Source organism: Antechinus flavipes, chromosome 6 (assembly GCF_016432865.1).
Source record: "Antechinus flavipes isolate AdamAnt ecotype Samford, QLD, Australia chromosome 6, AdamAnt_v2, whole genome shotgun sequence".
Taxonomy (NCBI): Eukaryota; Metazoa; Chordata; class Mammalia; order Dasyuromorphia; family Dasyuridae; genus Antechinus; species Antechinus flavipes.
In genome coordinates this window covers 200243629-200267751 of record NC_067403.1, presented here as the reverse complement: position 1 = coordinate 200267751, position 24123 = coordinate 200243629, and the positions used below count along the sequence as shown (strand labels likewise).

General features: G+C 45.8%; 1 protein-coding gene across 4 annotated transcripts in view; it reads right to left on the bottom strand.

Moving 5' to 3' along the window:
• Positions 1-23393, bottom strand: part of EBF4 (EBF family member 4) — a 97897-nt gene extending 74504 nt beyond the window's left edge. For 2 of the 4 annotated variants that reach the window (XM_051964250.1, XM_051964252.1), the window contains exons 1-3: positions 22118-23362; positions 554-710; positions 224-287 (exon numbers count right to left, since the gene is read on the bottom strand). In XM_051964250.1, the coding sequence (XP_051820210.1) occupies positions 224-287; positions 554-710; positions 22118-22251 (355 nt within the window). In that variant the 5' untranslated portion in view covers positions 22252-23362. Of the gene's footprint in view, positions 1-223; positions 288-553; positions 711-22117 lie in introns of all 4 variants that reach the window. The other 2 variants (XM_051964251.1, XM_051964253.1) reach the window with 2 other exon arrangements.
• Positions 23394-24123: the final 730 nt, after the last annotated feature.

Genomic DNA, 24123 nt, shown 5'->3' with positions numbered 1-24123 from the left:
AAAAGGTTCTGAGATTTTAGATAGATAAATAGATAGATAGATGGATGGATGGTTGGATGGATGGATGATGGATGGATGGATGACTGGATGAATAGATAGATAGATATACGATAAGGCAGGAGGGAGGGAGGCAGGGCAGGCTGAGTTGAGCAAGTCAGTGAGGATTAAGGGTAGGACAGGGAAGGCTAGGACCAGGAAGGGAAAAATGAGGACCAGGACTCACCATTGCTGTACAGAAGCTGTAGACGGTAATGGATGCCATTGTTGGTTTTCTCTCCACTGTGTTCCTGGAGAGACAGGAGAGAGAAAGTGCTAAAGGTAAGGGTTGAGGAGAATTTCCCCCAGCATTCAGCCAGCTCAGCTGTAATCTGGGGGGGGGGGGAGAAGAGAGGGAAGAAACTTGCTCACACAACCCAAGAACAATCACCCTTTCCTTCTTGGCTGCCATATCTGGCCATGCATAATACTCTCCCCACCCCCAGCTGGCTCTAAAAATTTTCCAAAGAATGAAAAGTTCATACACAAGCCCAAGCTAACTGCCAGCTCCCCTTACCCGCTCTTTTTCCACAAAGTCGATGAAGGCTGTGCGCTCGATCTCCACCGGCTGTCCCTGTCGGTCATACATGGCCAACACAAAGTGGAAGAAGTTGGATTTTCGAAGATTGGAAGGTGGCTGTTTCTCAAAGTGAGCCCGAGCCAGGCCCACACCACTGTGGGAACAGGGGGAAGGGGAAGAGATGTCATCCTGGGCTCCCAGTGCTTTCTTTGGGGAGAGAGCTGGGGTCGACAGGCCAGGCCCCAGCAGCCCATGCCGGAAGACTTTAAGAAAAACTGAATCTGAATGAATAGAAGGTAGCTTTGTTTTTCACCTGACCCATGATTTCACAGAACTCCCGGCAAGGGGCAATATCCAGTCTTGGTTGCTCAGGACACTGAAAAGTGTGACTGGCCCAGAGTCACCCAACCAGTATGTGTGGGAATTTTTACTTGAATCCAAGTATTCCTGACACCCAGAGCACTTCCCTACACTGCCTTGGAGAAGGATATAGGAACTCAGAAATTGGGGAGGGTTAATCATTCTGGCCCCTCTCTTCTTCCTCCTCCCCTAGCCTCCCCCATTCATTCACTGATTTATTCATCCAACAGACATTTTATTAGATGCTTGCAAAATGCAAAGATCTCTATTCTAAGAGGTGAGGGTCATTTAAAGGAGCTTATGATCACAGAGCTGGATCCTTTGTCCCACGAAGCTCCCCTCAGTGAGACATGATGGCTCAGTTCTCCGAGGAGCTAAGCTCCAGCCCACACAGCCTCTGTCTGTGTGATCATTCATTCATATTACTAAGCAGTTCCCACTCCCAGCAGGCTTTCCCCCAACAGCTCCCTGGGCAGCTGGATTTACCACAAACTGCTTTACAGATAACTTTTCAGGAACACAGCTCTTGCCCGAAGGAGACATTAGGGCCTATGTGACTGGAGTACATGTACATTTTCTGGGCCAGTTCAAACAGGACAGAGTGAGGGAAGATTTGGTTTTAGGAGGCTGTCAGGGCAAGATCTCCAGAAGCCAGGAGGTGAATGGATAAGTCTCAGAATAGGCTGATGCTACCGCCTATCACTTCCCTGGACATGGTGTGGATTTCAGTGATTCTTTAATGAGGCAAAAAATGTCTCATCGGTTTAGTAAGCAAATTCCAGAGGGTCAGAGAGAGATGTTGAGACATAGGGTAGGGTTATTGCAGAGTGCAATAGTGAAGACAGCAGTGGGGTCAGAGAGAAAACAGCCCCTACATCCCAGAATAGACTGTGGATTGGAAGGAGGGAGAGGGGTGCAGGTCCCTCCCACTCTCTAGAAGCCAAGGTTTAGGAATACCTCAGTAACCAGCTTGCCAGACTTTCAGCCCAACTTTGTCCGAGGGAGGGAAGGAGGCTGAGATAAAGGGAAATACCAGCTTAGTCTACATGTAGGGAATAAATGTTTTTTAACATTTTGCCCCCTGAGAAAAGGAGAGGATTTGCAGGGGCGGGGACTCTCTAAAGCTGTGGGACTAGAAACACAGGGACTAGAAAGGAAAGAAATAAATGAAAGGACCAATTCTGGAGAACCAAGTCTCCCAGCCTCCCCTTCCCCAACTGCTTCATAGCTAGGACCTGAGACAGTCAGGTGGCACGGTAAACTGCCTCAGATATTTCCTAACTGTGTGATCCTGAGTACTTCTCCCTTTCTCAGCCTCAGTTTCCCCATCTGTAAAATGAGGACAATAATAGCACCTTCTTCACGAAGTTAGCAGATAAAATGAGAACTTATATTAAATACTTTGCAAATTTTAAAACATTACATAAATATACATATATAAAACACTTAATAAATCATGAGGAATCCTCGCCCCAATCTCAGATATAAAAGTGTTCCCCCAACCAGGACCTTCACCACTTCCTCCAGATTCCCATGGCCCCTGGAAGAAAGAAGAACTCGGTGTAGACAGTGCTACATGAGGTGGGAGGAAGCAATTTTTAAGGCTCTTGAAGTAGAGAGCTAGGGAGGAGGCCCACTCCTGAGCTAAGGGGAATATCCCAGTTCTGGCAAAGATGCCCTGAGGTTTCCTTCTGTTCTCATTAAAAAACAGTCCCTGAATAGTGGGGAAAACCAGACAGCAGCCAGAAGCCCCACCTCTGTATGTCTGGTGGGAAGCATTAACAGGGAAGGAAAGAGTGCTAAGTGAAAACTCAGCCCCATCCCTGCTTGTTCTTTAGGGCTTTCTGGCTCTTCCAAGGGCTTCTGTTATTCTTGTAGAAAAGATAAAGAAATGGGATTCAGAAGTGACTGAATGACCCAGCCAAAGAGTAGCCAAGAAAGAGTGGATGTCAACTGAGAAGTCCATCTCTAATGAGATTTCTCTTTAGCCTTAAGCTGTTAAATTTTTTTGAATTAATAACTCAGAAGAAGATCTTGATAGCATCAGTCAAGATAAACATGAAGTTTTACACTATGGGTAAGTAGCAAAAGTGAAACTCAAACCAAGGTCTCCTCTTCCTTTCTAAGTCCCAAGTTCTTTCCACAAGATCTAGGTACAGGGGTCCTCAAACTTTTTGAATAGGGAGCCAGTTCACTGTCCCTCAGACTGTTGGAGGGCCGGACTATAGTAAAAACAAAAACTTTGCTTTGTGAGCCTTTAAATAAAGAAACTTCATAGCCCTGGGTGAGGGGGATAAACGTCCTCAGCTGTAGCATCTGGCCGTGGGCCGTAGTTTGAGGACCCCTGATAGGATATAGTACACTCCTGAGTTCTGCAATCCTGAATCTCCAGTTCTTTCCAGTGCACCTGACTTACTCTTTAAGGAGCCTGGGTCCAGAATTGGAGCTGGAATGGATAAGCTGGAGCTCATTCCTGCACAGTAACCAAAACTGACCAGACTCTTGTTGGGGGGCAGGAGTGGAGGGACCAGTGAGGGTGGAAATAGGTCTCCGGCTCCCTGGTGTTGTACCCAGCTGAAGGATGTTTAGCTTAGAAATGAGAAGACTTAATAGGCACATGATAGCTGTGTGCAAGCACATGGCAGTGGGATTAAATTTACTGTGCCTAGTCCCAGAAGGCAGAACTAGGAATAATGGATAGGAGAGGGGGAGGCAGTTTGGGGAAGGGGCTTGGTAAAAAGAAAAGCTTCCTAAGCAAATAGAATTATCCTGGCCTTGGAAGGTGGTGCGCTCCATCTCATTTAAGATCTTTAGGTAAAAGGTAGATGATCATTTGTAAAGGATTTTGCAAAAATAAAGTTTGGCTGAGATGGCCCCTGAACTTGCCCTTCTCTCTTGCTCTCTCTAGTCATTGCCCTAAGCTTACTATTCCACCCCTTCCTATAGACTTTATGAATTGCTGGCTCCATTTTTTCCCTTTTCTTTCTTCCCTTCCATTTCTCTACCCCCAAAGGTCTGGGCTTATCTGTCTCTTGTCTTCCCTGCTACCTTCCACCTTTTTCCTGCCTTCCTCTATAGCTGGGCCAGCCCCATTCTTGGGACCTGAAATAAAGAAGGGTAGGTGAGGGAGATGCTGATTAAAGTCATATTTTTTTCTTTATTAATTCTGGTTATTATTTATGAATATGCTAAGAAGGTCTAGGCTAAAAGCTTCCAACTCCACACCCCGTGTGTGTGTGTGTGTGTGTGTGTGTGTGTGTGTGTGTATACACCTTTTACTCCCGCCTCTCTGAAGCTCAGTACCAGAAGATTCCCAAAGAGATCCTAAAGCTAGAAAACTCTAAAAAGGGGCAAATGGAGAGCAGACAGATCATCTCCCCCCAGTTTAGTTTGCACCTCACAACCACCCAGGAAGAGTTTCTATTATCATTAATATTATATATATTATTGGTAATATCAATAACAATAATAGCAGGCACATAGCACTTAAGCCATATTTATCTCATTTGCTACATTATCAAATAAGATACACATATCTCATTTGATCTTCATGATAAGACTACATGGTAGGTGCTATTATTATCCCCATTTAACAGATGAGGAAACTGAGGCTGGGAGAGTTAAGGAACTTGCCTAAGGTTATCATACATTAAGTATCTGAGGCAAAATACAAATTCAGGTTAACCTGGTTCTAACCCCAATACGCTATTCTACACCTTCACTTTTCTCTCAAAGCTCTTTCAACTTTTCTACTCCTCGTCTCAGATGGTATTTATGGGGATAGTCAAGGTAATGGGGATAAGGGCAGGGTGGAAGAGAAAGTCCTGACTGCCCCCCCTCCCCAGACACACACACATTTTGCCACTCAAGAACGTAAAGAAGGAAGGAGTTTCCATAAGAGAGCCAAGGGAATCAGGAAAGGCACCAAAGTAGTATCTATTTGTATACATCAGGAAAGATCTTAAGATGGGTTCTTTCCTTTTTTGGGTCAGCTCCTAGATGCTTGTGAGCACTCCCTCCTTCCCTCCAGCAGCAGCTCATCCAGCGGTCTCTCTTTCTGTGACTTCTGTCCCTATGCTCCTATACATCCTCCCCAGAGGATTCCCCTAATGCACTGGAGGCCCTCTTTAGCTTTCCAGGGGGATAACAAAAGAACCTCTCATCCTGCCTTCTCAAAACATAACTCGCTTAGACCTTCAGAACTTTCATCTGAGCGTTCTTCACCGTAAAGTAAACTCTTGCCTCCCAGACATCCCAGCTCAGCATAGGGCCAGCTTTATCTAATGCTGAATTAGTGGAGGACAAATTAATGAGGTTTGACTAAACTATCGTATGCTCTGCTACCATCCCCTGAGGCCAGCCCTGCCCAGCTTCTGTTCGTCTTGGAGAACAACATTCAATCCCTCAGCTAGCTATAATTCCCCAGCCTCAGTCTCTGGGGAGACCTCTACCTCCCCTGAAACTATGAGATCACTCTTTTACCCAATACCACCACCTTCCAGCAAGCAAGAGATAAACCTCAAAATGCTGGAGTAAGGAAAAGAACCCATTAAAAGAATATAGAGAAATTGAGGCACAAAAAGGAGAGTGCCTTCTCCAAGAGTTCCAAAGCTATTTTAGAGTCTGGAGTCCACTCCCAGAGAGCAGGGAGGGCACTGGAGTTTTGAGAGTTCCACTGTCCCTTCTCTAGGGACCAGAGACAAGGCCTGACCCCCAAAGCAAAATCCTGTCCCTACTTTACCTTAGAGAGCTTCCCTTTCACCACGGACTAGGAAGGGAGAGGGAATTGGGATAGTAGGGAAAGCTTCCACAGCTATGAAAACAACCAAGTGTTAAGGAAAAGAGGTACGAGATACATTTTTTCCTCTGCCCATTCTCAAAGAATTCAGAGATCTGTGTGCACAGGGAAGGAGAGTAGAGGTGGGGAAATTCAGCAGAAATATAAAAGGATTTATTGATCCAATTCCCCCCCTTCCCCAAGCATCCAGCCAGGAATGAAGCAAAGAGAATGATGGACAAGAAGATTCTGAAGGCAGGTTAAGCAGCCCGGCTTCCCTTTTGCACCCGGAGGCACCCTGGGCATCTTTGCTCTCCTCCCAATTCCCCAAGATTCCCAACTCTGATTTCATTTTCATTATCCTGGTCAAACTGGCTTTGGCCCCAATCCACACATACCACCCCCTCCTGCTTTAACCTAGTCCAAGAGAACTCAGCAGCATCTCCCAGGCAGACCACACAACTTGCTAAGACCCCCTAGAGAGCCAGCTCTGGCCCCCGGGACAGAGGGAAGTTGGAGAAGGAGGAAGAAAACAGAAGAGGAAAAAGAATGAGGGACTCAAGTCAGAGGAAGACAATTTAGGACTGGAGAAGGAAAGAAAGGAGAAGGGATTTCATATGTCCATATGTGTCTGAACACAAAATGCAGGAAGGGGAGAGGAGAAGAGCTGCAGAATCAATGGGATGATAAAACTGCGCCCCCTCCCCATCCTCAGGGCAGCCCAGCTTAGCTTGCTCTCTCTGGTCTGATGGGTAGAACGTTATGAGCTGGAGTGGGAAAGGGATGTCTAAATGAGCCCAGACTGGATACACAATGCAGAAATGGGTCTCTAGCATTCCAGCTATTGTACCCAGCATCTTTGGCCATAAAGTAGAATAAAAGGGCAAAGATGTGACTGAGGAAGCTGCAGTAAACAGAAGGACAGTTTTTCTTTCACGATTATTTTGCCATTTATGTGAAAGAGATGGAAAGAGACAAAGAAAAATGATGAGAGAGAAATAAAAGGATGCAGAGTGGAAGACAGGGAGACAAGGAAACATCACAGATATGTACATATAGCTCTTTGAAATTTGTGTAGGTGTTAGTGTATATGATGATGTGTGTGTGTGTGTGTGTGTGTGTGTGTGTGTGTGTTTGAGAAGTGGGTGAATATTTTGCCGTAGAAAGCCTGGTGCTTCTCTGGTTAAAAAAAAATCTAAAAAGAGGAATGTTGTTATTATTGTTGTTATTCCCCAGAGACCAGAATGTAGACTGTGTTAACACCTTTATAATGGTCTAGAGGACAAAGGGACCAAGCATTCTCCCAATTTTCTGAGGACTCCATACTTTTTTTTGGGGGGGGGCAGTAAGTGGACAAAAAGGGAGAGATGAGCTGGAGCATGAAGAGGTGAAAGGGGGAAAAGAATGAAACTGGAGAAGGAATTTCACTGGGTTAGAAAATTCTTACATTAGTCTTGCTCTGCAAATGTAGATTCTTAAAGAGTTTCCTGAAGAGTGAAAAAATTAAGTGATTTATTCAGGGTCACTGTGACTGTGGCTGAGGTCTTCCTGACCTCATGTTCGGTGCTCACTCTCTGTATCTCTGTGTGTGTCTCTCCTCATCTCCTTCTTTCTCTCTGTTCCTAGTGCTAGAAAATATGATAGGATAATAAAGGAAATGGAAATGGAAAAACAAATGAAATGAAAATAGAAAAAAAAATGAAACTGAATACTGGAGCATAACAATGACCAACTTTGCCCCTAGTGAAAAGTTAAGAAAATTCATTTTTCTCCTTCTTTGTAAAAGTGAGGTATTATGAGTATGGAATATAGCATGTGCTGATATATAGTTTAGTTTTTATTGAACTGATTTTTTCTCTTTCTTTTGTTTTTTCCTGTCCCTCGCTTTCTCTGTCTCTCTGTGTATGTTTTTCTCTTCCCCATCTCTGTCTGTCTCTCTGTGTGTGTATCTGCCTGTCTGTCTTTCTCTCTGCCTCTATTTCTGTCTGTCTGTCTGTTTCTCTTTCTTTCTCTCTGTCTCTTTGTTTTTCTCTCCCTGTCTCTCTGTCTGTCTCTCTCTCTCTCTCTCTCAAATTATACTACCCATCTCTTGACAATATACTTAAAATGAAATACTCCAGTGAGTCTTCGAAGACTTCAAAAGAGATGTGGGAAGTGTCATAGACTATTCCCTAAAAATATTGACCCAAAATGCTACTTTGGTTAATACAAGGTCAAGGGTGAAGGCTTATTAAGAAAAAGTATGGACACAAAACCAGAAACCATTCTCTCCTTGTGCGAACAACTTAGAAAAAGTTCCTATCTAGAATCTTGTGTGTACTTCAGATCCCTAGTGCTAGAATATATGATGGGATAATAAAGGAAATGGAAATGGGAAAACAAATGAAATGAAAATAGAAAAACAAAAAAAAATGAAAATGAATCCTGGATTGTAACAATGACCAACTTGCCCCTAGAGAAGAGTTAAGAAAATTCATTTCTTTCCCTTCTTTACAGAAGTGAGATATTGTGAATATGGGATATAGCATATACTGATGTATAGTTTAATTTTTGCTGAATTCTTTTTTATTTTTTGTTGCAAGGGATGACTTTTGAGTAGGCATGATGGGTAAAGATATACTCAGAAATGAAGTTGATATAAAAACAAAAAATATCATTTATATAGTTTTTAAAGTTTATTTCCTTTGAGTTTCACATCATCTCCGTATGATAGGTGCTAATTTTATTTTACAGATTTTGAACAAAAAGTAAAACAATAGTTGATATGTATATAACTAAGTTTTGCAAAGCAGTTTACATCCATTACTTCTTTTGATACAACTCTGAGAGGTTTCATTATCATTCCCATTAAATAGATGGAAAAAATGAGGCTGCAAGATTAATTAATTTATCCAGTTTCACACAGCTAATAAATGTCCAAGGTAAAACTTGAATAAAGATCTTCCTAATTCCAGATCTAGCACTCCATTACACTAAATTTCCCCTTTTGGAGTTTTCAATGTGGCTTTCATGCCCTACTGAACCTGCTCTCTTAAGGGCTCCTAAAGACCTCCCTCTCACTAAATCTAATGGCCTTTTCCCAGTTCTCATCCACATGACCTTTTCTGTGACATTATGTGACATAAATATGATTTATTCTCTTTGGGTGACTCTTTGTTTCTTGCAATGCTTCCCTTTCATAGTACCCCAAGATTGGTATGTTTTCCATGGTTCTCTCCTCAACTCTTCCTTCTCTCCATATTTCCTCTTGACATTTTCATTCATTCCCACAGCATCAAGTGTCATTGCTACACAGATGACTAGTTATCTCCCAAGCTCTAGTCCCTTGGAGAGAGGGTTCATGTCCAGCTACCCACCAAACTTCTCTGCAAGGATGTCCCATCCACAGATTAAACAACTCCAAAACAAAATTCTTCATCTTTTTTCTCCCTCTAACTTCCAGTCTCTTCTTCTTTTTTTTATTATAGCTTTTTATTTACAAGATATATGCATGGGTAATTTTACAGATTGATAATTGCAAAATCTTTTGTTCCAACTTTTTCTCTCCTTCTTCCCACTCCTTCCCCCAGATGATAGGTTGACCAATACATGTTAAATATGTTAAAGTATAAGTTAAATACAATATATGTATACATGTCCAAACAGTTAATTTGCTATGTAAAAAAAGTCAGATTTTGAAATAGTGTACAATTAGCCTATGATCTCTTCTCTATGCTATTGACATTATCACTATCTCAAACACATCCCTTTGACTCCTTCCTCTCTTATTCCCTCAGTCACCAAGTTCTTTCATCCCTACAATATCTATCCCCTGTACCAATCCTCCTGTCCTCACCTGGCTTAGGCCTTCTTCTGTTCTCATGTAGACTTTAGTCTTTCTTCCTTCATTCTGCAATTTGTCAATCCATTCTTTCAAAAATTTTTATTGAAAGCTTTTGTTTCTAAATCACTTTCATTTCAATCTTCTACCTCTGAAATGAAAGGAAAGAGGTACATTCTCAGATCTTAGGAGGGGGAGGCACACACACACACACACACACACACCCCAATCCATTCTTAACCTACCATCTCATAGTCTTTCTCTTCATGCTCTTCTCAGACAATGTGAGCTTTCTATTTTAAAAAACTCTGAAGAGCTCCCCATTGCTTAAGTAAGAATGCTAGATCATCCTGGCATTCAAGATCCCATACCACATACAAGAGACATTGCAGTAGATTTTTAAGAACACTGGTCTTAGGACTGGAAGACCTGGGCTACAAATCCTACCTCTGCTACTGACTATCCTTAAACAAGCCAAGTAACCTTCCTGAGCCAGTCCCGATCAATCAGCAAGCATTTACAAGCTGGTTACCATGTTGCCAAGTACTATGCTAGAAGTACAAAGAAATGAAAATCATGACTCCTGCCCTCAGGGATGTCACATTCTAAAGGGGAGACAAAGATGCTAAGAATTATGTATATACAATATAGAAACATACATAAATGTAGAGGTAGAGATACAGATAGATACATGGGAGGTAATTTAAGAGGGAAGTCACCATCTGGGAATAAGGGGAAAGCCCTCTGTAGAAAGTGAGAGTTAAGCTGAGTTTTGGAGACAGGAAAACTGAGATATGGAGATAAGAAGTGAGAGCACAGGCAAAGAGGATGACAGGTAGTGAAAAGACACAGAACACAGAGATATAAGAGCCTGTTTGTAGCTGGATCTCAGAGCAAGTAGAGGGGGGTAAACTATGAGAAGACTGGAAGAAGTAGGGAGAGACTGGCTATGAAGTTAAACACCAAACAGAGGATTTTATATTTGATCGTGGAGGTAATAGGGAGTCATTGAAGATTATTAAATAAGAAGAGTGACATAGATTTTTTAATATTTTAAATTATTTCTATTATAGCTTTTTATTGACAAAACATATGCATTTTTCAACATTGACCCTTGCAAACACTTCTGTTCAATTGTTCCCCTCCTTCCCTCCACCCCCTCCCCTAGATGGCAGGCAAAGTGACATAGATCTTTTATGCTTTAGGAAAATCACTTTGGCAGTTGAGTGGCGGATGGATTGGAATGGAAAGAGACAAATTAAGAGCGACTCACCAGTGAGCTATTTCAATAGTCTAGACATGAGATGATAAGAGTTTGCACTAGGATGGTGACTGTGAGAGTGGAGGAAAGGAAAGAGTAACTATACAAGAGATATTGTGAAAGTAGAAACAAAACAAGATTGGCTTTGAGGGTGAGAAACTGAGGATTTTCAGATTGGGAGTCTGGGAGGATGCTACCCATGGTCAGTAATAGAGGTTTGGAAGAAGGAAAGATTTTGGGGAAAAGATAAGAAGTTCTGTTTTTATCTAAGTTTCTTCATCTTCCCCCCTTATACTCTCCCATTGAGGACCTTCTTTTCCTTCTAGATCCAAACCAGATATAGACTTTTCCTTAAGAAACAGGAGAAAGTAAAGTTTCCCTCTTCAAATTTCTCAGAGCATTTGCCCAGATCGTTCCTCTGTAATGATCACACCTTCCCTTGTGACCTAATCATTTGTGTATCTTGTTATCCTCACCAGTACCCAAGCCTACGAGGAAACACGTGTATGTGGAAACATTGCGCACACACAGAGAGACACAAACATTCACAGATATGGACACAGACATAAATACCATCACACACACACACACACACACACACACACACACACACACACTCCATTCGACTGGAAGCTTCTTCAGAGAAGGTGATGCATCTGCCCAGTGCCAGTGTTGCTGTTAAAGAAGTGCAGACTGAAGTAAATTTGATTGAAAAGGCTCAGAGAAGAAGTCAGGGTAGAAGGAGCCAGTGTTTGTGGGAGGACTGAAAAGATAGGTCCTTCAGTGTAGAAAGATGAATGCCAAGGAGGACCAAAGACTCTGGAGGATAATGAAGGGGATGTACAGAATGGATGCTCCCTCACAGTCCGGGTGCTAGAATAGAGGAGATTCCCTTCATGTTGAAGAGATGGAAGCTGAGGACAGATCAAAGGAAGTCCTACTTAATGAAGCCCCTAGGAAACTTATGGAATTGATGACCTCAAGAGAAGGAAAAGATCAAAGAAATTCTACACCACATCTCTGGCTTGAAGTATTCCATATATATATATATCAATTTTCTAGATAACTGAATCTACCTCCTTTAAATAACATGACTTTAAAATTTTAACTACTCTGATTAAAATCTAAAATATAAACACTCTCCCTGGCCCTTTCTCTTAGACAACTTAGTGAGAATAATTTCAGCTTTCTTTGATAATCATAATGATAATCACGTAACACTTTAAGGTTTGCCAAACATTATCTCATTTGATCTTCACAACAATCCTGGAAGATAGCTATTATTGACATCAATCCCATTTTACAGATGAGGAAACTGAGAAAGAGACTTGCCCAGGTCATACAGTTCGTGTTTGAGGCAGGTTTTGAACTCAGATCCCCTTGATTCCAGATTCAGTGTCCTATCCACTGTGCCACCTAGCTGCCTTTTGAGATTGTTCCCTTGCTACAAATATCTCATTTGATACTTACAACAGTCTTATGAGATAGATACTGTTATATAGCTGAGGAAACAGTCTGGGAGGGCTCAAGTGGCTTACTCACTGGGTCACATACCTAGCAAGTATTTGAATGGGATTTGAACTCATCTTCTCTGTCTCCAAATCCAGTACTTTATCCAGTTGTCTTGATGACTTAGGGTCAGAATCAAGCGTATTTCCTTCCTCCACTATATGGCTTCTCCAATATATTTCTCTAATTTCTCAGTGACCCTTAAAATACCTTGTTCCCTTCTAAAATTCTAATTTACCATGCTAGGGAGAATGATCTTGGGTGCAAATTAAATTGACTAATTTGACAAGATAGCTCCACATCCCTAACCTTCATTGACCTTATATTCCAAAGGTCTAGCTGTTCCTATAGATTCAAAAGAAGTTTAATTAAAATTTTGGTTGATAAGCTAAGCAAGACCAGGAGGTTCAATGAATGGTCCTGATCCTGAGTGTCAGGGGAAAGCAGCATGGTGCTCCTTCCAGGGAAATTTGAAGCCAGAAGGACATGAATTCAAGTCCTTGCCTGGGCAAGTGAGATCTTGAGCATATCAGCAGTCTGAGTCAGGGCTGTTAAATAGAAACAGGTCACCAAAGTGTATATAAACCTCTTTCTGGATACTTACTAACTTGGAAAATCATATATTAATGCTCTCTCTGTTTTATTGCATTTTAATTTATTTTGTATTTACTTGTTCGTTTTGTTAAATGTCCTCCAATGACATTTTAATTTGGTTCTGGTTGCTTATTTGACACCTTTGCCCTAGGCAGGTCATTGAAAGTTCTGACCCACGTTGGTGATGGGAATTTGCTCATCTGGGAGTCCTTCATAACAACAAAGTCACAAGTTCAGGTCCTGTAGGTCCATTTGAAGGTATGGGGGGATAAAAGACCCACTTTAATTTTACCCCATTGTCTTTCCTACAAACCAGAGGCCTGATCCTAAGACTTAGCTCACTCTGGCATGCTCCATCCTATATACTCTGCCCAGGGTTCAGAGGCTGATCCTTTGTTCTGGAGGCTCACCGCTCCCCCTGGATCCTTCCCTACTGCAAGTGCATAGCTAGAGACCTTATATCACCTCCTGCTAGATCTGGGAGAGGTGGGGAGGAGAAAGGGAAAAGGCTAAAGCTTTGTGTATGTCTGTGCCCTCCGCCCTCAATATCCCACTTTCTCCAGGGCAATTATGAAAAACCAAGAAAAGCAGGAGGCCACTGTACCCATCACCAGTAAGAATGCCCTGAGCTGAGTCCACAAATAACTAACTCCTAGCACCTTTGGGGAATGGGGCAGCGGGAGGATGGGGGTGGCAAACAGTGGGAAACAGGGAAATGCACCTCCCTTCTTGTCTCCAAGACACCTCAATGTGTTCAAGTGTTGCACAAGCACGGGCAGGGACAAAAAGACCATGCAATCAATCCATGTCTCCTACCCCCCTCCAGCTGTGGACTAGTGGTCCCCCCCCCACTTGAGGCCCAGGAGGTGGGCAGAAAGGGAGGGGAGGAGGAAAGCTGCACAGCATCCGCCTGCTACAATTGTCTCGAAATAGAGCCAGTATTTCTCTTCGAGCGTTCCCTGGGAGGAGGCTCCACGGCTCTTTACATTCTTGACTAAACGGTTATTATAAATAACAGCAATTTAACAAAAAAAAAAAATAAGCCCGCTTCTAACAGCCTCTCTAGAGCAATCACACCGGAGAGCACCTCTCCCAACAGGCGAGACTCTGGCTCCCTACTCCTAGTCCCACTCCCCACCCCCCCTTCCCCAGAGAGACGCACCAAGACACTTGGCTTCAGGTTCCCTTCAAAGCTGCTGTTCCCTGCCTTCTTGTTTCTCTCTGTATCTCTCTCTTTTTTCTCTGCCTCTCTCTATCTCTCTGTATCTTTTTCTCAGTCTCTCTCTCTCCTTCTCTCCCTTCCTTCCTCTCTCTTACTCTATCTCTGTCTTTGTCTCTCTCTCCTTCCCTTCCTCCCTCCCTCTCTCTATATGTCTCTCTTTCTCTCTGTCTCTGTCTCCTTCTATCTCTCTGTCCCTCTGTCTCTCTGTCTCTCTCTCTCTCCCTCTCACCCTCCCCTTGACATTTCTATCTCCTCTATCTAACTCCCTCATTGGTTCTTACTTTGTTATTCTCCTTTCTCACCTATTTCCCTCCTTAGCCAGAGCCTCCGGGCTTCTCAGTGTCCACAGTGGGAAATATGAGGCATTAGTTCTTCCTTAAAGTAATTCCCCTGCCTCCATATATCTATGGAGCAACTAAGGCACAGTCATTGATGTGGAGGAACCTGGGTATGAACTGGGAGAGGAATGAAGATCTCCTGTCACTAGCCCCAGGCTTGGGGATTATCAGAGTCGATTAAAAAGCCACAAAATAAATTCTCTTCAATCCCTTTCATCTCTCCACCTCGACCTCTCCTGTTTCCCTTTGAGTTTCCTCCTAAAATCTTCCCATTCATTTCCTCCTCCATATCTTCTGTCCTAAATCCTTCTTCCCAAATTCTTCTCTATTTCCCCCTCCTTTCTTCTATATAGCTCCCCCACTCTCTTCCCTGCATCCCCATCATGAGACCGCTCCCCATTCCTTCTTCCTTCACACTCCCATATCCTCCTTCCCCATCCCATGCTTTCTCGTTCAACAAGTATTCATCTCTCTCCTCTACCTCTATCCAACACTCCTTCCTGTGCTGAGAGCCAGGCTCCTTCAGCCCAAATTCCAGCTTTGCTCCTAACTCACTCCTAAGGACCTCCAGGTTTGGTCCAGCAAGTCCCAGTGCAACAACTCTGCCCCCATCCCCAACATAGGAAAAAATGATTATGCTCCCCACCCCCCACTCCCAACATATTCCCTGAATCAAAGCCAGTGATAGGAAGTCAGGAGGCTGAGGTGTTTCACTATGGAAATCCATAGTTCATTAGAATAAGGGGCCATTAACACTCAGAGGGAAAGATGAGAGATGTAGGGAAGAACAAGACTCAGGGGAAAGATATTACAGAGAAGGATGGGGGAGGGAGAGACAAGGAGGCAGAAAGTGAGACCTGAAGAAAATAAAACCGGGAGGTGTTGGGGGAGGGCAGGAACAGGAAAAGTTGGGAGCCCCCGTTCCTCATTAGAAAGCAATGGAAATTATTAAGATTGGGGTGTGAGCTTCCCCTAAACAGGATTCCTGGATTCTCTGGTACTTAGAGTGAGAGCCAGTGATTCCGAGGAAATCCTGAGTCGTGGTTTGATGGGAAGGGGCTGGGAGAAGAAAAGAGAGGATGGATGAGGGAGATGGGGAAAGGTAGGTTGCCTCTGGGAGGGAGGGAAAGCCAGTGGAAACACCCATTTGGCTGGGGAGGGGGTAGGGAAGGGAAGGGAGATTCACTGAGGCACTGCAATTAATTATTAAAGTAAATGGGAGCGTTTCCTAGCAGAGGGGCTGGACCAAAGCTGCTTACAGGAAAGTCAGCTCCCTGAGCTACTTTCAGCTCTAAGTAGCCTCTCTCTGCCCCTCCCAGCCCCTAATACACACAACCCTGCCCCGAACATGATTTTGGAAGTCCACGAGAGGCAACTATTCTCTCACCAAAGAGGAAAGAGACCCAGAATTTTGCAAAGGAGAGGGTTCTAGACTTAGGAGTCCAAAATGGTCTTACAAACTCTTTCCTAGGATCTCAGGTCTTCCAGTAGCCAGGTTGTGTTTGTGTTTTGGAAGTTGAGGTGGATAAAAAACAGATTCCAAGATTACAAGGGGAATCAAGGGGGTTCCAGTCACGGTCACCAAAGGTGCAAAAACCCCACTGAGGGAGAGATCCTCCCTGAATTAGGGGGAGGGCTGAGTCTTGCAGGCAGGATAGGGAAAGTGAAGAGGAGGAAGAAGAAAAAGGGAAAGGAACTTGCCCCCAAATAAGGGTCCCTAGCTTCCAAAGCAGAGTCACCAGTTAGGGACTTAGAATCACACTTCACTCTTAATGCATATCAAGTCTGAGAACCCTATTCTAGCCTCATAGCCAGCTGAGACACACACTCTCTGGGGCTCCCACAGTTCCATTGTTATCCCCAGACTTACAAAGAGACTCCCTCACACTCCTCCTCCCCTGCCAACCACCTCGTCTTTTCTCCTTTGAGAATCTTCACTCTGGCTCAAATATGTGCCTTTTCTACACCCAAACAATTGGCCTGTGCTGGGTTGGAGAGCAACCCTATTGTTTAACCAGTTCCCAGGGATAGTGAACCGTCTGGTAGGGGGATAGGGCACCACACCCTGCCCCACACATAATGATAGAAGTCCAGAATGGTTCTTTCCTCTGACCAAGTTGAAGAAAGGTGGTAGGAGAGTGTTCCAGACTCAGGACAACAAGATTACCATATCCCTGCCCCTCACAAGATCACAACCAGGATAGGAAGGAAACCTTCAAATTGAGAGTGTTCCTCTGGCAGGAATTCTCTTTCCTTTTTGAATTCTCCAGTAAAATCCATCAAGTACTCCCTTCAATACTTTGATCTCAAAGGCTTATGGTCCGGACTTATAAGGAAAACAAAGGTGGAGATTTGAAACCCCATGATAAGGAGATCCATTGAAGGAAATGGGAAAGTTTAGCCTGAAGAAGAGGCACTTGGGGATGTGATACTGTCTTTAATGTTGCGTTTTGTTCTCCTCAGCCCCAGAGACAGAACAATCACCAATAGGTAGAAGTTCCAGATAGATAAATTTGGCTCTACACAAGGATGAATGTCTAACAAAAGGAAGTATTTGAGAATAGAAGGGGCTGTTTGGGGCAGGTAGTGAGGTCCCACTTACTAGCAGTTGTCAGTTGGGCATATGACATGGAGACGAGCTTTAACTAAGGGTTGAACTCCTAAAGTCACTTCCAGCTCAAAGTTAATGATTTCTTGACAGGAACAACAACAACAAAAAGCAACTAGATTTCAAAGCAGAATGTGGGTGGTACCTAAAGACAGGCGCAAAGTATTACAAAAGTTCTCAGAGGAAGAAGAGATCATTTCCAACAGGGGTAGTGAATCCAGGAAAACTTCTTGGAAAAGATCTCAATTGGTCTTGAAAAAAGAAAGGAATTTTGAATATGGGAGCAATATTTTAGGCAGAGGGGAGAGAGGGGGGCATGGTTGATTTGGGAAATGACAAGTATTTCAATTTGGTTGGAATGTAGGATAAGAACACAAAATCTTAACATCTGGATTTACATAGATTAGGCTGGAAAGGACTACACAGAAGTCATCTAGTTCAAGACCTCTTGTTTTACAGACAAGGGAACTTTGTCTTCAGGGTTACATAAGTCATAGGTAATAAAGATGGAATTTGAACTCAGATCCTCTGACTTCAGAGCCAGCATTTTTTTTGCTGTACCACAAGCAGCAAAACATGAAGCTAGAAAGACAGGCTGGGGCTACATCATGAAGGTTTTTAGATGTCGAGCGTTTGGACCTTATTTTTTAAGCAGTGAGGAGCTACTGAAGGTTATAAGTGATTAGATCTTAAGTCTCAAGAAATATTCCTCTAGCTCCATGTGTCATATGATTTGGGGTAGGGAGAAACTGAAGCAATGAGAACATCTAGGAGATGCTCAAATCATCTCTAGGAAAAATCATGAAGGCTTATTTGAGGCAGGGAGCAGGTGGTATAGATAGAAAGGCCAGATATGAGAATCATTACAGAGGAAAAGTCCACAGGACCTACTAAGTGATTGGTAAGCAAATAAGAAAGAACCAGTGGAAAGGGTAAGATAATTGAGGCAGAAAAGATACTTGAAGGAGACAAGCACCTGGAGAAGATGGCATTCTGATGTTCTTAGAGAAAGAGGATAGATACTTTGGGGCATCCTAGGGGCAATGAGATCATAGGGGGAGGGGAAGACTTGAACCTGTTCCATCTGTGATTGGGTGGGGAGTCAGAGATCTTATCAACGTTTTTTATCCTGGGTGGTGAGCTGGACATTGGTGCCACAGCCAGAAATGGGTCAGAGGAAAAGCAGATTCAGGACCTAAGGGAGGAATATTTGAAGAGCCAAAGGACCATTCTGGTAGAAATTTACAGGAGGCAGTCAGAAAGATAAGCCCATAGTTTAATGGATGGGGAATGTAGATTTAGGAGCATGAGAAGTATTTATTTTTACCTGCCACTCTCCCATCCTCTACTGTTAATGAGGCAGCTCAGTGGCACAGTCCAAGCAATGGACTTGGAATAAGGAAGACTGAGTTTGAAAGGTCCCTTAACATTTCTCAGCCTCATTTTCCTGACTGGAAAAACAAAGTAGCACCTACCTCCCAGGGTTGTTGTAAGGATCAAACGAGATAACATATCACCTCTTTGTATATCTTAAAGCAGTACATAAATATTAGCTATCTACCTGGGTAGGACTGCTACCAAGCCTATTTCTGGGTCCTTCTGAACTCCTCAGCTGTTGGCCAAGATTTAGAGACAGCTTTTTAAAAAGTTGTAACAAAGCTGAAATACTGTCAAAAGAATTGATGGGAGGAGGGTAAATCAGAACCAAAAACTTTACAAAATTTTCTATGAGTTGACAAGACCTTTTTCCTCAAGTAAGGATGGCTTCTCTTCCTATATGAGGGCTATGATGATCAGAGCTTATGGGGATTTTAGCCCGAATTTCTATTTTTCCCTTCAATTGTCCCTTGAGTGATGGGAAAGAAAATCAGACTGCCAATGGCCAAGAAGTTAAAGTCAAGTATTGAGTGGCAAAGACATGGAGGCAGGAAGAAGAGACTGCTCTCTCTAAAAATGCTATAAGATGGTTGAGGAAGAACAATCTAGCTTGAGGGAGTAGCTGGGCTGCAGGAAGGATTTCTTTTTCAATTTAGAGAGATCTGAGGAAAATTGGTAAGCAAATACGAAAGAACCAGTGGAAAGGGTAAGATAATTGAAGGACAAGAGATACTTGAAGGAAGCAAGCACCTGGAGAAGATGGCATTCTGATGTCCTTAGGGAAGGAGGATAGATACTTTGGGGCATCCCAGGGGCATTGAGAACATAGGGGGAGAGGAAGATTTGAACCTGTTCCATCTGTACATAGGAGCCAGCCCAGAATCAGAGAGAATCCTTAAGAGGTAGTTTCTCTTAAAAAGTCTCATACTTGTATATCATGTCAGAATTTTCTAAGTACCTTCCCACAACACATTTTCTCAATTGCTCTTCACAAAAGTCAATCAGCTAGAAAAGTCACAGCTTTGGAGTCCAGTTTCTGAGTTTTTTTTTCCTACTTTAGCACACCACCTCATTCTTCCATGATACAATGAATTCCTCCAAGCCCAATGTACCTCCTGGAGGACAGGCCTCAATAGACTGTAGGCAATGCCCCCCCAAATCAGCTCACCAACCCTTTCGAGGGTTTCTTTTACCAATGGAATGTCCTCATGAAAAGATGGATTTCTACTCCTCCTCCTCCTCATCCCCACCTTTTTATTCTCTACTGGTCTAGGTCACATTCATCCCTATAGTTCTTTCAACATGAGTGAGATGCACATAAGTGGACATGATGGCAGATACCCATAACTGTGTGTACCAAAAACAGAGAGGTAAATGAATTATCCTTGAACTCTCCACAGCTAAGCTGAATTTACCACCCATCCTTTTCTCCCATCTTCAGGGATGAGCAGAAAAGTTGTATGTGGAAAGAGGAGTGGGTGGGGTGAGTGTTGAAAGGAAAGAATACTCCATAAGGGGTAGTAGGTTTCTCAGGAGAAGCTAGGGGAAGCAACTGGCTAGCTAGGATCAGGGAACTGGAGCAACTCTACCTAGTACTAAGGACTCTAAATAAATATTGAGTTTTGGGTATCTTGGAGGTGGGAGTAGGGAAGTGATCAAGAATTCCAATTTTAGAATCTTACCTTCTCTGATTCCCCGCCCTACAAGTGCTCCCTTCCCCCACTTAACTCATTGTCAGCCCTGGACAACATGAAGGAAAAATAAAAAATCTCCTTTAATCCTTTCAAGACTAGCATATTGAAACAAGGGTTCTAAGAGAGAAACACAAACATGACCAGAGATTCATTCTCACAAAAAGAAGGTGGGGGGGGCGGGGAGGCTTCTCTTGTAATGATGAGAAGGGTCCAAGTTTGTTCATACATTATTCCCACTGCCGCCTACACCATACATATAGACAGTTCTGCCCTCTTACTCATCAGCTCTCCAGGTTACCTAATCTTAGGATGAATGGGAGAGCAAAAAGGAGAGAGCAGAAGGTTAGCTTCAATGGGAAATCTAGTGGGTATGAACGTGTTTGTATATGTGACAGCAAGCATGTTTGTCCGAGGGAGTGATTTTTGTGGAGCAGAGTGGTCATGAACATATATGAGTGGGAATATAAATGAGTAATCATGGCAGGATGAGCAGGATAGTCTACATTGAGTTTATACTTAATGAGGGTGCACTTGTGCCTACCTAGGACCTACAGAATAGAGGTTCACATGTGGGGGACAGTTTATGCACCAGTATGTAAGTCTACCCATGGGTCTGAGTAACAGTAGGCACATTCAGCCAGGCAAGCTAGGGAGAGGTAGGGTAGCTCCAACCAGTTTTGAAACATTGAGGATCTAGCCCCAAGTCACTGTGCTTCCCCCAGTCACCCCCAAATCCAAAGCTGCCAACAGTGCCCCTCAGCATCCCTCTGCCTTCTTTCTACCAGTCATGCTCTGTATGCACTTCACTACACAATGTCGAACTCCCATGCTCACTGACTGCAGGAGAGGATTTGTTTCCCTTCTCCCTCTAGCCCCAGAGTTCAGGTGAAACCACAACCAATGAGGAGACCAGTTGACCCAAGCAAGAAGCTAGGATGGGACTTGGATGGGAAATGGTGAAGAGGAGGTGCATCCCTGATGAGCCAAGGAGCCACAGGGCTAAGACTTATAAGGATGCAGCTCTCCTAAGCTCAGGCAGAACTGCTACAAACAAAACAGAAGAGGCCCTGAAAATCTGCACTGCTTGCTGCAAATCCCCAAACCCTTTTCCAGCTACAAAAAGCATCCATGTGAAAAAATGCTATCTGTCCCATTTCATCCTTTCCCTCCTGTACTTCAGTCTCCATCTCCCCTAAGTGTGCCTTCCTTTTTTCTCATTCTCTCTCTCCTTGAGTCTCCTAAGCAGGTGGTAAATGGGTGTCAAGATTCCTGGAGGGGTTCTCATTGGCTATGAGCCCAGTAGCTCCAGCTCCCTGACACCCTCCCATCCTCCCTGCCCCAGCACCACTACCTCCCCCCTCCCAACCAATTCAGTAAATATTGGGAAGGCCAGTGGGAAGAAAAGCTCCAAAGAGAAGGAAGAACTGGAAAAGGAAGAACAAGCAGTATGTCCTAACAGGCTCTTCCAAACTCCCATCCCTGTTAGGCTGGAGGAGGGTATGAGAGTAGGAGCAGAACGGAGCTGTCAGAAGCTTAATTCCGGAATCCTCTGGGACTCTGTCCATTATCACTATCCGGAACTAAGGGGTCATGGACTAGAAGGCAAGGGTTAGGAAAACCGACTTTTTTTCCTCTCCTTCCACATCACCCCACATGCTACTGCTCCCAGTGCCAGTGTCAGCCGGGAGGGTTAACTCAGCTTGGGTCTCGGACCCAGGCAGATTCCCGCACAACTTCAAGAGCAGGAAGAATCAGGGGGACAGAGCTGGAGAGGGGCAGGAAACAAGCTAGGGAAAGGCAGCAGGGAAGGAAAGAAGGAGAAACAGGAGTAGGAGGCGAGCTAGAGAGCACAGGGGGCCGGAGGGAAGGGTTGGGTGAAGGAAGCAAGGATCTGTGATGTTCTTGTGGACTCGGCGGTTCCTCCCCATCCCAGTAACGGTCCAGCTCCAGTCCTCTGTGCTGCCCCTCCGGGATAGACTCCCGTCATTCAGTACGACTCACCTCTGCGCCGCGGTGGTGGCGTCCAAGATTCCAGTGCCCTGCATCCAGGAGCGCACCGAGCCGAGGCCGGCAGGGAGCGGCTCCTCTTTCAGGCTGAGCCCTCCTCGGGGCAAGGAGTCCTGCATGGAGAACATGGGACCGCGCTGCAGGCGCCGCTCTGCCTGGCGCCCCGACGGCCCGCACACTGAGCTCGGACGAAGTTGGGGGATAGTCCCCACCCCCACCCAGTAGAGCCGAGTATAGGCTGGACCAGGCCAGGACGGGGCAGACAGAGCAGGGCAGGGCAGGGCCGAGCTGGGCAAGACAGCAGCAGCGGGATGCGCCCGACTCGCGACGGCTTCTCTGCTGGCCCCAGCTCAGTAAGAGCTTGGCTCCCCGGGCCGCTCCCTCGGAGAAAGCCGACCCGCTAACAGCAGCGCAGCCTCCTCCCCCTGCACTGGGGGGCGGGGAGACAGAGGGATTCCCCCGCGGCCACTCGCCGCGAGGGGGGCCCGGAGCAGGGGAAGCAGTGGGGAACTGAAGGGGAGGGGAGAAGCAGCAGAGAGGACCTCACAGGACCAGGATGCGAAGGCACAGGAGTCAGGGACAGGGAAGAGACTCCGGTGAGATGCAAAGTGGCAACCTCAGTGCTGAGCAGAGGGGACCCCCGAATGCAATATCCAGAGAAGGCTCTGGCAAAGTGGGGACACTCGAACTGACACAAAGTGGGGGACCCCGAGAGCTTTACAAAGTGGGGACCCCGAAAACTCGAAGCAAAGTGGGAAATCCGCGGGTGCGCAAAGTGGGGCTCTCAGGAGTGATGCGAAGTAGGGCTGGCGGAGTTGAGGTGCAGAAAAGGAAGCCCAGCAGGGAGGTTTCCAGAGGTTTGAAAGGAGAGGGATGCGAGAGAAGGAAGCAGCGCGCTAGGAGGCAGAGAGAGGGGAGAAGGCAGAAGAGAGAGGCGGGCAGAGCACGGCAAGGCAGGGCAGGGCTGACAGGGCAGTGCAGGGCAGGGCAGGGCAGGGCAGGGGAGGACAGAGCGGCCGGCCTCGGTGGGCTGCCTGGCGCGCCGAGTGCGGAGCGCTGATTACCATCCGGAAGGCGGAGGCAGCGGGAGCGGAGCTCGGCGGCGGCGGCGGCGGCGGCGGCAGGAGCAGCAGCAGCCGCGCGTCCCGGGGGAGCGAGGGGGGGGAGTCAAGCCCGCCGATGCCGCCGCCGCTGCCCGGGCCCCGCCCGCCCCGTCGTCCGGGCCCCTCAACCCCGCTCGGGAACACCTGGAGCAGCAGCAGCAGCAGTCCAGCCGGCTCGCCCCGGGCCCCGGCCCCGGCCCCGGCCCCGGCCCCGGCGCCTCCCGCGGGCCCGGGCCGACCCCCCTCCGCGGCCGCCGCCCGCCGCTCCCGGGGGCCTGGCCGCGGGCCCGGGCCATCCCGCCGCCGCCGCCGCCGCCGCCGCTCCCTGGGGAGCAGGGAGGGAGGAGGGAGGAGGGAGGGAGAGGGAGCGCCGGGCCCAGGGGACTGGGGGGTGGGAGGGGGGCGGGGGCGGGGCGGCTGGGCAGAGGGGCGGCCGGGGACGTGACATCACTGGGGGAGGAGCGGGAGGGCCAGGGGCGGGAGATGGGGCTTGGGGCCTGGGGCTTGGGCCAGAGCCCGGGCCAGGCCGGGGGGGGGTAGTGGGGGGAGCCCTGGGGAAGGAGCCAGTCCGCCTTCTGCCTTTGGCCAGGGTCTAGGAGACCAGGCCCTTGGGGAACAGTCTGGGAGGTGGGAGAATGAGCCAGTAATGGAAAGGATAGAGAGGACAGAGGGATGGGGAAGGCGAATAGAGGGACTGTGCAGGATGGGGAAGAGGGTAGAAAGGAATCAGTTTTACAGCAGGAAAAAAGCTAAGGGATTGGAGGGTGGGAGAGGGGTAAAGGAGGCACATAACTGGTAGCAAAGCAAAAAAAAAAAAAAAAAGGACTGGAATCAGAAGCAAAACACTAGACTAGAGGATGAATGGGGGAGGGGGGTTAAGAACAAAGGACAAGTATC